Genomic DNA, 12018 nt, shown 5'->3' with positions numbered 1-12018 from the left:
AAGGTATCAAAAACTACGTTTTATAGGCTTTTTTATTTATTTATTTTAATCGGCCGATTAAATCGTAATCGTAATTTTTCTCTGAAAATAATCGGCATCGGCATCGGCACTCAAAAATCAATATCGGTCGGGCCCTAGTCTAGACTGAAACAACGATCCCCAGGTGTGCTTTAGTGGATGGCAGCAATAAGCAGCATCTCCAGGTGATTTCAGATGTTTCTTTTCTTTGTCTGCATGTGCTTTCTGATATACACCCTCATTGTCGTCTATGTTGTTCTAACCTGTAGTGGTATATCACTGATCAGGTGGCAATGGTAGATTACCGATTAGATTACTGAGCATTTCCCCGAGATCATTATATATCTTTCTGAAATTGGCAATAAACACATATGCACGTTTTTCATTCTTGGACGTTTATCATATACATAGTTCACAAAAACTTTAAACCCTGCAAGGTAAGTGCTACTTTTAACAAGCTATGTGGCAGCGTATGGCTTCAATGCAGCAGATTGAGTGTAATAGGATAAAGATGCACAGCACGGGTCACATGCAAATGCAGGAAACATCCGGTGGAAATCAACACAAAACCTTTTTCTGTAAGAAGATTTACATTTCAGAGTAAAGCCTCTAAAGTTAAAAGTGGATGTTTTGGTGAATCGTTGATACAGATCAATGGTACAGAAAATCTCTTCCGTGTTCGTCATAGAACAGCTCAGTCGTAGAACCAACGCATGACATGCAATCAAAAAACTAAACGAAAATCCCATTGGTTCAGACCCACATTATGTACAACATAAACAAACACCAAATCAAGACGTGATCCCATTGAATACATTCCACTCCATTTAAATGTCATTCCTATCATCAAGTTTAATTAAAATGAATAGTAATATCAGTTTGACAACATGTTGATCCTCTAAGTGAAGCAACACTAAACAGCTTTTGGTTTTTTCCTGAGCTGGGAGTGTATTTTCCGGGACCAAAACACCCATCGTAAATGGGTCAACGGTGGAGTCGTGAAACCTCACCCGATCTGACCCAGACAAAACAAGGCAAAAGAACCGAACCGTATAAAAGATCAAGGGAGAGAAGGCGGGAGAGTGTGACAGAGAGGAAGAGAAGAGAGCCAGAGTGATCAATGGGGTTGGGAGAAATTGACAGGTCTCGCCGGAATACAGCTCTAACATCAATCCCCACCTCCCGATATCGAGTCCACAACACACCCCCACAGCCCTGGAGTAAAAGCGACCGACCCACATTGCATTTTGGCACAAAACCTTGTCTCGAATCAACAGAACACTCACTGCTACCCACTACAACAAAGCCCTTTTATTGAAGCACCCTCACACACAGCGGCAGCATCATCGTCCACGCAGGCCCCCCCCCGCCACCTGCGTCGCGCTCAGATGGGCGTGCAGCGGTAGCTGGGCTCGGTGGCCAGGCTGGACCCGTCGGGCCTCACCGACGTGGTCTTTGACGAGTGCTGGGAGCTGAGCAGCGCGTTGCGCCGGCACAAGCGCTCCCGGTAGTTCTGCGCGAAGATGAGCAGCATGAGCGGGTTGATGCAGCTGTGAGAGTAGCTCAGGCAGATGCTGATGTTGTAGGCGTAGATGAAGGCGGCGGTGGGCGTGTTGTTGCTCAGGTTCACCACCTGGATGACGTGGTAGGGCGACCAACACACCAGGAAGAGGGCGATGACCATCAGCACCGTCTTGGTGGCCCGCTTGGCCCACACGGACTGCTTGCGCTTCACCCTCCGGATGGAGCTGAACACGTGGTAGAGCGTCAGGGAGTAGAAGGTGCTGATGATGACCAGGGGGATGATGAAGCCCAGGATGGACTGGTAGAGGGTGTACCAGTACATGTCCTGGGGGCCGTCCAGGTACATCATGCACATCTCCAGGTCCCGCTGGCCCACCACCTTGGCGTACATCATGACGGGCACGGTGAGCAGGAAGCTGCCCAGCCACACCAGCAGGTTGATGATGATGGTCCACTGGATGGTGCGCTTGTCTGAGGTGGGGTGCACGATGGCGATGTACCTGGGGAGGAAGACAGGAGGGAAGGCGTCATGACGAGGGCGGCCTCGAGGGGCACTTTGAAGACACATCAGCCGCGGGGGGAGGGGGAAACAATCGTGGTCTCAAGGGTGAAGAGTGGGGAAAAACTGTTTAGGGGCGGTTTTTATGCACAAAGGTGTGAGAACGCAATGAAAACTTTGAGTGTGGATTGAATGAACATCGGGCTAGCCAAGGTGAAGGGTAAAGGCGAATGCTTATGCAAAAAAACCTCTGCCAGTCATCTCTTGTTCTCTATCGCTCTCTCTCTTTCTCGCTGTAACACTCTGCCTCTGTCTGTCTCTCTCTATATCTATAAACAAATGAGCAAATAGTGCAACAGTAATGCGGAGTATTAGAAATACAAGATGACTCGTTGAAGAGCCAGAGTTTTATATTTATTTGTTGACATTGAAGGGGGAACAAAACAACTCTTAATTGGTATGTAAGTTGTGGTCCAACCACTTAATTCATAACATTTATGACATGTCGGTCCTGACATGTTTGCTTTGTGCCAGCTCAAAGGGAACACTCAGTCATATTTTGCAGACGTATATCATAGAAAGCAAAATGCCTAGAAACATACCAATAAAGCTGTGCAGTATAAAGTTATCTGGTTTAAATGGCTGCAAGTTATTACAAAGAAACCACTATCTAGCATTGCCAGGCTTCATGCCGTCTGGATTAAAAGGCTTTTTGTGGGTAATCAACCCCTATAACCTGCATTTAAGCCGCCTAATTTGATTGATGTGGAAAACAACTTGGCAAGCGGTCAATTGTCTGTCCACATGTTTGTGTTTGTCAAAGTGTAAAGATCCAATTTGGTCTCCGTGGGCTGTTGCCTTTGCGTTATTCTCATCTGTAATTGGCAGGGAAAAGGAAAAAAAAGGTCCCAAGAGCGTGAATCTCTTCTTCTTCCTCAACCTACCGCGTCATACAGAAAACCCCCGGAGAGATAGACATCAGTGGATATAGTGTGACCGTTCTTTGCATTAGGATGTTCATCCATCACGATATGCTAATCGGTTATTTAGCGTTCCCCCTTGGGGTTCACCTTAGGAGCCGGAAACTAGGGCATTCGATTGGTTCAAGGCTTATCGTGGACCTGATCAGGATAACCTATGGTAGCCCACTGTGTGTGTGTGTGTGTGTGTGTGTGTGTGTGTGTGTGTGTGTGTGTGTGTGTGTGTGTGTGTGTGTGTGTGTGTGTGTGTGTGTGTGTGTGTGTGTGTGTGTGTGTGTGTGTGTGTGTGTGTGTGTGTGTGTGTGTGTGTGTGTGTGTGTGTGTGTGTGTGTGTGTGTGTGTGTGTGTGTGTGTGTGTGTGTGTGTGTGTGTGTGTGTGTGTGTGTGTGTGTGTGTGTGTGTGTGTGTGTGTGTGTGTGTGTGTGTGTGTGTGTGTGTGTGTGTGTGTGTGTGTGTGTGTGTGTGTGTGTGTGTGTGTGTGTGTGTGTGTGTGTGTGTGTGTGTGTGTGTGTGTGTGTGTGTGTGTGTGTGTGTGTGTGTGTGTGTGTGTGTGTGTGTGTGTGTGTGTGTGTGTGTGTGTGTGTGTGTGTGTGTGTGTGTGTGTGTGTGTGTGTGTGTGTGTGTGTGTGTGTGTGTGTGTGTGTGTGTGTGTGTGTGTGTGTGTGTGTGTGTGTGTGTGTGTGTGTGTGTGTGTGTGTGTGTGTGTGTGTGTGTGTGTGTGTGTGTGTGTGTGTGTGTGTGTGTGTGTGTGTGTGTGTGTGTGTGTGTGTGCGTGCGTGCGTGCGTGCGTGCGTGCGTGCGTGCGTGCGTGCGCGCGCGTGCGTGCGTGCGTGTGTGCGATAAACACACGAGTTCCTGCCTAGAGCCAGACACAGACCTAAACACTACTGTACACTTCCCTTTGTGATTTATACACTTGGCCAAATTATGTGATAAAACGAATAACACAATAAGCAGACATGGCTTTACAGTAGATGGCCCTGTCATTAAAATGGTTACACACCGCGACTTCCTGACATACAGCCACATATCTCCTTTAAATTCACTTGGATTCATTTTGACTACCAACAGAGCATCCACTTGTCCATCCTAGGGACACAAACACACTGAGAGGTTACCAGGGACATGGAGCATCTGTGTCTGATCTCTGGAATCTGCAGCACGAGATCCAGAGTCAGGGATAAATACCATCCCAAACATTGGCATTCGGTTTGGAGCGTATCATTAGAGTGGATTGTCATTCTTCTCATGTATGACTAACACCTCTCTTGTTTTTGTGTTATTGTGTATGCTTCTATTGAGGATGACCACGGCTAGCAAAAACAAAAGAGCCCTCAAAGGGTATTTGTTGAACTCGACATATATGTCTGTGCATAGACCTTCTCTTTCTACTAATACTGTTGAATTAATCGACAGAATAGCTGAGGCAATGAAACAAAATAAAAAGCGTACATAATGTTTGTCTTATCACTGCTATCATACATGACGTTCCTGTGTCTATTTAATCACATAATATGTTTAAATGAGCATCACGGTCCGCAATCCCATTTTCAAGGTAGCAGTGAAGGTTAACATTAATTAACCAGATTTAAGTTGTATCAGCGTGTGCTCATCTTCCTTTAAAGACACATTTTCCTAAAAAAAATTAGTTTTCACAAGTAGTCTTGTTGTGTATGACATGGCGGTTTTACTCAATGGACGTGCCCCGTGATTTCTTGTGATTCCTTTTTTTTTCCACAGTTAATTGTTGTTTGTTTAGTCTACTATCCCTCGCGTTCTGGTTTGCCGAGATCTGAAAAGGGGTCACGCATCTGCCCAGCATCCTCTGCCAAGGTGTTATTATAATTTGTTTACATATATGCAATTATTAAAAAATACCAATAAGAGTGTTGTTGTCAAGCATTCAACCAGGCTTACACTGAACTTCCAATGTTACAGATGAATTCGAAATAACTGTTATTGCGTTGAAGACATTGATTCTACTGAGAAGTCTGGGAAGGAACCTACCTGTCAATACACAGGACTGTCACCACTCCAACTGTGGTGAACTGATTGCTGACATCCACCACCACCACTGCTTTGCACATGAAGTTCCCAAAAACCCACTGTCTGTCCCGTACCAGCTGATGTATATTGAAGGGCATCACAAGCAAGAAAAGCAAATCAGCAATGGCTAAATTCAACACGTAGATGTCTGACACCATTTTCTTTTTACATGTAGCCACGGCAAAGATAACCAGTCCGTTTGCTATGACGCCAACTGTACAGAGGATCCCATAAATGGATGGAAATATGTGCATAAAAGTAGTGATGTCGATATAGCTGTCGGGGGGATTGGTGGCGTCCGTACTGGAATTGTTCGTAGACTTGCACGTTTCATTATTATTGCAAAAAATGTCCGTTGCATTCATCTTTGGCTTGTTGTTTTTTCCTCCAAAAGTTGTCTTGCGTAGTTAAAGTCTAAGTAAAAGCGCAGAGGGTGGAAATGTTCACCAAACAAGTATAGGCACCTCCAATGCTTAAAAAGAGACGCACGAACAGTGCGGGTGCAGGTTTCCACTCAAACAAAGGCCAGGTAAACTTGTCCTCAACTTCGTTACCACGTTGAAGAATTTAGACCCGGAAAATCTCCAACTGAAATAAGAGCAGGAGGTAACATGCGGCTTATATCAGACGCACGGACCCAGGGACGGCTCTGGGCTCAGAAAGATCCGCGCGTAATGATGCGCTCCTGCTGCTGCTCCGATAACAAGAGCCAGTCCCGGGCAGTGTCGACGGTACAATAGTTTCCTCCTTGGTAGGAATGGGCATGTAGGTCACTTGATTTCCCTTTTCCCACTGAACTTCAATGTCATTCTTACTGCACTACGAGTGGGTCGTAAATGTATGAGAAGAAGCACGTGCGCTGTGGTAATTAATATGTCATTATGCATTTTCAAAGGCTGTGTTTATTTTTCTCTTTTTGCAGGTTGATTGTTTCCGTTTATATGGATTGCTCTTTTAATTGGTCCAATTTGATCAATGCTGCTGTGCTCTAACCTTTATTTCGCGGGGCATAATGGAAAATACCACTCATAATTAACAGATAATCAGGATTATCATCTTTTATTGTACGACCAGAGGCCAACTTTAAGAGTGGTATTTCTTTATATTATATATTTTCTAACTTTAAATTTCAAATCGCATCATTTATTGTAGGACCACACGTGGTCTTCTCCTTCTTTCCTTCTTAATTCCCATTACAATAAGCAGCCCTATTCTAAGACCACACGTGTAGTGTGGTATTTGGTTTCGTTTTTGATTACTTTATTTCCAATGAGAACAACCTGGTCTCACAGGAATCCGTGAAATGACCATGGACGCTTAACTCAAAATCCTCAGGTTGCAATCCTTATCAGCCTACCATGGTTATACCATAAGTGAATCCTGCCTCCGCTGGGCATTAATTAACTGCTTTAGTCACATGTTTCCAACCACCTCCGCGCGTTTCTACTAAGAAAGTTACATAAGGAGCTGCAAGTCAATGGCTTTGGTTTTAATGAGCCTCGCGTCCAGCCGTGCAACAATGTCAACTGAAGAGGCTCCCTATGAAAGGCAGTATATCATACTGGCCTCCAGTGGAGTCCTGTATCAAAGGACTATAGTTTGAGAACATGATTGGTCTTATCCCAAAGATCAATGTGGGAGGGAACTGTGAAACCACAGATATATCTTACACACCCACATCACATAGGCTGCCTATATGTCCAATATTAGGCTATTAATCTGTTTACTACAATCTTTTCAATGGAAATGTCTTCCATGTTGACAGGATATGAACAACATGGAAGTCACATGGTTCCTCATAACGCGTGTTTTATGATGAGGCCACACACACACACACACACACACACACACACACACACACACACACACACACACACACACACACACACACACACACACACACACACACACACACACACACACACACACACACACACACTCACATACACACACGTACGCAGCACGCAAGGATGGCTCACAATGGCGGCAAACAAAATGCTTACTTTGAGCCACACAAATAAATGATCCAATTCAGAGTGGGAGAGAACAAACAGATCAACAATGGCTCGCTCTATCTGCCTCAGAGTTAATAATATCACATGTCTCTGATCTCATATGAATGTTTCTGTTCATGAAAGATATAAATCGGTGCTGGGGGGCCATGCCAATGTCAATCGCTCTGGGTCCACTCAGTGTACAGTTCCTACCCATCAGGGAGTCCAGACACTCACTGAGATAGTTAATAATCATATTTTAAAAACAGAGCCTGTTATTTTATGGTCGATGGTGTACATGATGTACATGAATATTATTATAATTATTGGTAACGCTTTAGATTCAATGTACAGCATAGGCCAAAGAGGGCAATTTTATAAATACAGTTGGCCTGTGTAGCAATGCTACTGGGGTACAAAATGTGAAGTTATGGAAAAAGGGGTAATTATTCAAAATCCCAATTAGAGAATCGTGTTTTTTTTTAACCAAACTTCTTTATTAACTTTTTCTCCAAACTACATACATTCCCTAACCCTGCAAAAGAGTGTATAACATGAATGTTACTAGGATGGGCTCCTGGAACGAAACTGTAACAAGACTATAACGAGACGAGACTGTGATAAAACTGTAACGAGAGTGTAACGGGACAGTAATTAGAGTGTAACAAGAGTGCAACGAGACAGTAATGAGACCGTAAGGAGACAGGAATGAAAGTGTGACGAGACAGGAACGAGAGTGTAACAGGAGTGCAACAAGAGTTTAACAAGAGTGTAACGAGACTGTAATGAGACAGGAATGACGGTGTAACGAGACTGTAACGAAACAGGAATGACAGTGTAACGAGACTGTAATGAGACAGGAATGAGAATGAAAAAAATAAGATTTATTTTCCAGTGCTGCAACAAGCAAACACACAGCTCTTCAACTGTCAACAGAAAAGAAAATACATATAGAATAACATTGAAACTAGGCAGAAGCCAGCATTTAAATGTAAAGGACTTGTGTATGCAATGATAGAAACAAACTGGAATAATGGTCTGCACTTGCGCCCTTAAATGTGTAGTGCGTACAATTCATGGTAAAACATTTAAATCACCACATTTAGTGATTCAAGTTTATTCCCCTTACATTTTAATCACACTGGTATTATAAACACTTGTGCACTTAAAAACAGCCGCCATTATCACTATTCATCCATGATCTGTTCCTAAATGAAACGCTACTAAAATCTAAAAGAGCAAAGAGAGACACTCAAGGCGAATCTGTATTACAAACTAAACATTTTGCACCGTTAATACTGTTTAATGAACGCAAAAAAGCACAGCACAACAGGGAAAGAAGCGTCTTCTCTGCGCCGAACTTTCTCTGAACTCCTTTTTTACGTTAACCAGTACAATGCCATCAAGGTCACTGGTGGGGGTCGGGGGTTGGAATGGTCCATTAACGGAGATCCCGGGTTTCCTCCATGATCTGTCATGCAAACCACCTAATAATACCATACGTACCCAGCAGATAAAGAAATACCTAAAGTATTTATAACATTCTTGGTTCTATACTTTAGAATCCATTCTTGGTTCTATATCGGCCCCCAAAATGTGGGGGCGGTTATTGCGATGTGACGGCAGCATGTACTCGCCCTTGCAGTAGCCTACATTGCGGGCTGTACTCATGGTGTGATCCAGATGCCTCGGAAACCAGCCTTTCGAGTTGCACGTCATTTCCGGTCTCGGAGCACTTATAGCGTTCCCGTTCTTCTTTGTGATTGCGTCATGAAATTGGCACGTCGTTGTTTATTGTAAGCTAAATTAGCCTCTTTAGGAAACAGCTCGAAAACAAACAGCACCACTTGAAATTGTATTGCACGCACAGCAAGACCGGGAAATGCATAAATTAAAATGACCAACGTGGTACAAATACAAGAAAATAAATCTCCTCCCGGGCGCAGCCATTTAGTAGAGAGCGTCATCACTGCTCTCCGTCTACTCTCAGAATTCCGAGAGATTAAGACAAAAATGGGGCGTGCCTCCGAGATATGCTGCAAGAAAGCATGGAGTTTTCCCAACTTCCGACTTGGAAGGCTAGCGTCCGAGGATTCAGGAACACACATTTAGCTACATTAGCCTCTTGAGAAAACCAGCTCGAAAACAAAGAACACAACTTTACATTGTATTGCACGCACAGCAAGTCTGTGCAATGCATAAAATGGTATACTGGAATAAAGTAGCAATGTAATCAAGTGAGTAAGAGCATTTAAAATCGACATTAAAATGACCAATGTGGTACAAATACAAAGAAAATAAATCTCTTTACGGACGCAGCCATTTTTGTTGAGAGTGTCGTCTCTGAACTCGGTTTACTGGTGTGTTCCTCAATCCTCAGACGCCAGACTTCCGAGTCGAAAGTTGAAGATTTCCCAGCTCTCTTGCAGCATTTCTCAGAGGCACGCCGCCTTTTTGTCTTCAACTTTTGGAAATCTGACAGTAAACCAAGAGCAGTGATGACGCTTTCAACAAAATGGGCCCCTGAAGAGATTTATTTTCTTTGTATTTGTACCAAGTTGGTCATTTTAATGTAAATTTTAAATAGTCTTACACACTTGCTTACATTTCTACTTTATTCTGGTCAATGATTTATACATTGCATGGTCTTGCTGTGCGTGAAATACAATGTAAAGTTGCGTTTTTTTTTTTTCTGGCAGGCTTGATAAGAGGCTAATGTATAACAATAAACGATAGTTATGATATTATAACTCTAGTTCTATTATTGTAGGTGTAGCCGTCTAGGCCGTTCTAAAACTCAGAGCAATAGACACACAATAACAAAAAGGAAACAAAACAATTGAAAAAAGAGCAAGTCCAAACATAAGGGACTTCAGCTGCTTTCTGAAAATCGGAGATGTCAGGATTGTCTTGCTCAGAGACAGATGAAAAGGAGAATTAGAGTAATCAACATGGGAAGAAAAAGAAACATGAATATTTAGATCGTGAAAATGAAATATATCCCATGAGATAAACCAGTGATCTTTTAATGCATCTCAAAACATAGGCTACTTTCGCTGTTTATTAGACATTATTTTGGAATGAAAGTTGATCACAATCACAAAGGTTTTGCGTCATCACAGACAGTCAGACATTCCAGCAACGGATTATGAGAAGATAGGATTCTTGAGGATATCAATTACCATAAGTAATTGAATCTACAACCATAATATAGGTTCACACAATAAGATGGATATCAATGACGGTACAACACATGGATGAATAGCCCTGTTTCATGCAATGTCATGCAGCACTTCAACATGACTTTGTTATCTATTTCTTCAATCTTCAGTTATTTATTTAAATAATGTCCTTCTGTGGCATGAAAAGACACCGAGATCGGCAGATGTCCTAAATTTCTCAATAGGCCTCGTCAAACACATTTATTCTGGTTTACGGAATAATCTGAATCAAAACAGCTGTTCTATCGGCTTGGTGAAAAATGCACATCATCAATCTTGAATTTTTCCAGAAATGATCCAAGATCGAAACCGCCGTTGAGCCTCTTTGGGTTGTTGCGAGTAGTGTGATGATACAGATCTTGTGCCAGTCATTTGATTTCACAGTATCCTTAGTTCCAGGAAACCAAAGCAGACAGCAGAAGGAGCCCTTCATCAAACTTCATAGCACCAAGCCTCCAGCCCACCCAGTTTTCTAAATTAAACTAAAATTCATGAGCTGTCAAAAGAGGGGCTTCTCAATACATTCTAAGAAGCAGCATGACGTGAAATAATTTTTGAGGGACATTATTATTGTAAACCCTCCAGAAAAATATATGAACGTACAAAGAATATTATAGAGTATTGGATTTGTGTCACCCTCTATTCCATTGAAACATTACCTTGGCTCTCTCTGATCTCCTCTTTCCAAATCATATAGCAGTTTTAATATTGTCGTTGTGATTTCTCCCTTTGTAAAGCACTATGAATTGCTTTGTGTTTCAATGGTGCTATACGAATACACTGGCCTTGCCTTGCCTTGTGTTGTCTTTTTTGGTGGTTAATTGTGCAATATTTATCTGGACATGTATGTAACTCATAGATTACATTGTAAGAATGAACCAAAAACACAAAAGCAATGTTTTGCATTAGCCATGCAATGGCAAAACAAGTTCACTGAATAAAATATAACAATTCTTATTTCTGGGAATATGGAAGTCGACTAGACTTGCCTTAAAGCATCAGTAGGCCTAATGAAATTGATTGTGTAGATAAGAAAAAAATTGTCTGGAGGCATAATATTTGCGTTAAAATTAGGCAGCTGACCTCTATGCAATTCATGAAATATTTTAAATGATCCAATTCTTAACGTTACCATGATGACACTTGAATGTCAGGTTACTATTTTACTTTAGAAACTTTTTGTATATATAATAGTATATAATATAATATTTGTATATATAATATCACGGCCAAAGGCTCTGTGCGCCTCCGGGTCGCCGTAGCGCGGGGAGCTCTCATAGGGATTGGGCTTCTCAGGGTTTGTTTACCGGCGTTGCTATGTTTCCGGTCTTGTGTGTTCCAACGGTTTATCAGGTAGGCCTATCTAATAAATCTCTTCTATTCAATACTTCATTCAATGCCTCTTCCGTGGTTATTACAATATTGATACTGCGTCGGGTCCTCCGACGTCTCTCCCTCTTCCACAAAAGGTAAAGACATGCAATGGTCGTTATCTTGTTGTGGCGCGACAAATTCAACAAAACTTGCACAGCGACAGATTATGATGTGTGGCGCGACAAAACTTCGGCGACAACGCGAACGGGCGAAAATGTTCGCGTTTGGTGTGTGAACGCACAGTAAAGGGGCTACACATCATGGTTCCTCAACGCCCCTGGGGGGCGTTCGCACAACCTATAGGGGGGCGCTGGGAACATGATTCTTTTTCTCGGATTTTAAACTTTCATGGTTTTCAATTT

General features: G+C 42.7%; 1 protein-coding gene across 1 annotated transcript; it reads right to left on the bottom strand.

The window, feature by feature from the left end:
* Nucleotides 1-605: 605 nt before the first annotated feature.
* On the bottom strand, nt 606-5892 carry mchr2b (melanin concentrating hormone receptor 2b). The gene is made up of 2 exons (XM_060062757.1): nt 5029-5892; nt 606-2042 (listed from the first exon to the last, which is right to left on the bottom strand). The coding sequence occupies exons 1-2, from the start codon at nt 5430-5432 to the stop codon at nt 1403-1405; spliced, it is 1044 nt and encodes a 347-aa protein (XP_059918740.1). The 5' UTR covers nt 5433-5892; the 3' UTR covers nt 606-1402.
* Nucleotides 5893-12018: the final 6126 nt, after the last annotated feature.

Source organism: Gadus macrocephalus, chromosome 10, assembly GCF_031168955.1.
Source record: "Gadus macrocephalus chromosome 10, ASM3116895v1".
Classification (NCBI taxonomy): domain Eukaryota; kingdom Metazoa; phylum Chordata; class Actinopteri; order Gadiformes; family Gadidae; genus Gadus; species Gadus macrocephalus.
Note: the sequence above shows the minus strand (reverse complement) of the source record. Positions and strands in the feature narration are given on the sequence as shown.

Excerpts from the sequence above, each read along its gene's own strand:
- mchr2b (XM_060062757.1), bottom strand. The coding sequence starts at position 5,432 with ATGAATGCAACGGACATTTTTTGCAATAATAATGAAACGTGCAAGTCT. Across the intron at positions 2,043-5,028 it reads ACAGTCCTGTGTATTGACAG|GTACATCGCCATCGTGCACC; the intron begins GTAGGTTCCTTC and ends CTTCCTCCCCAG.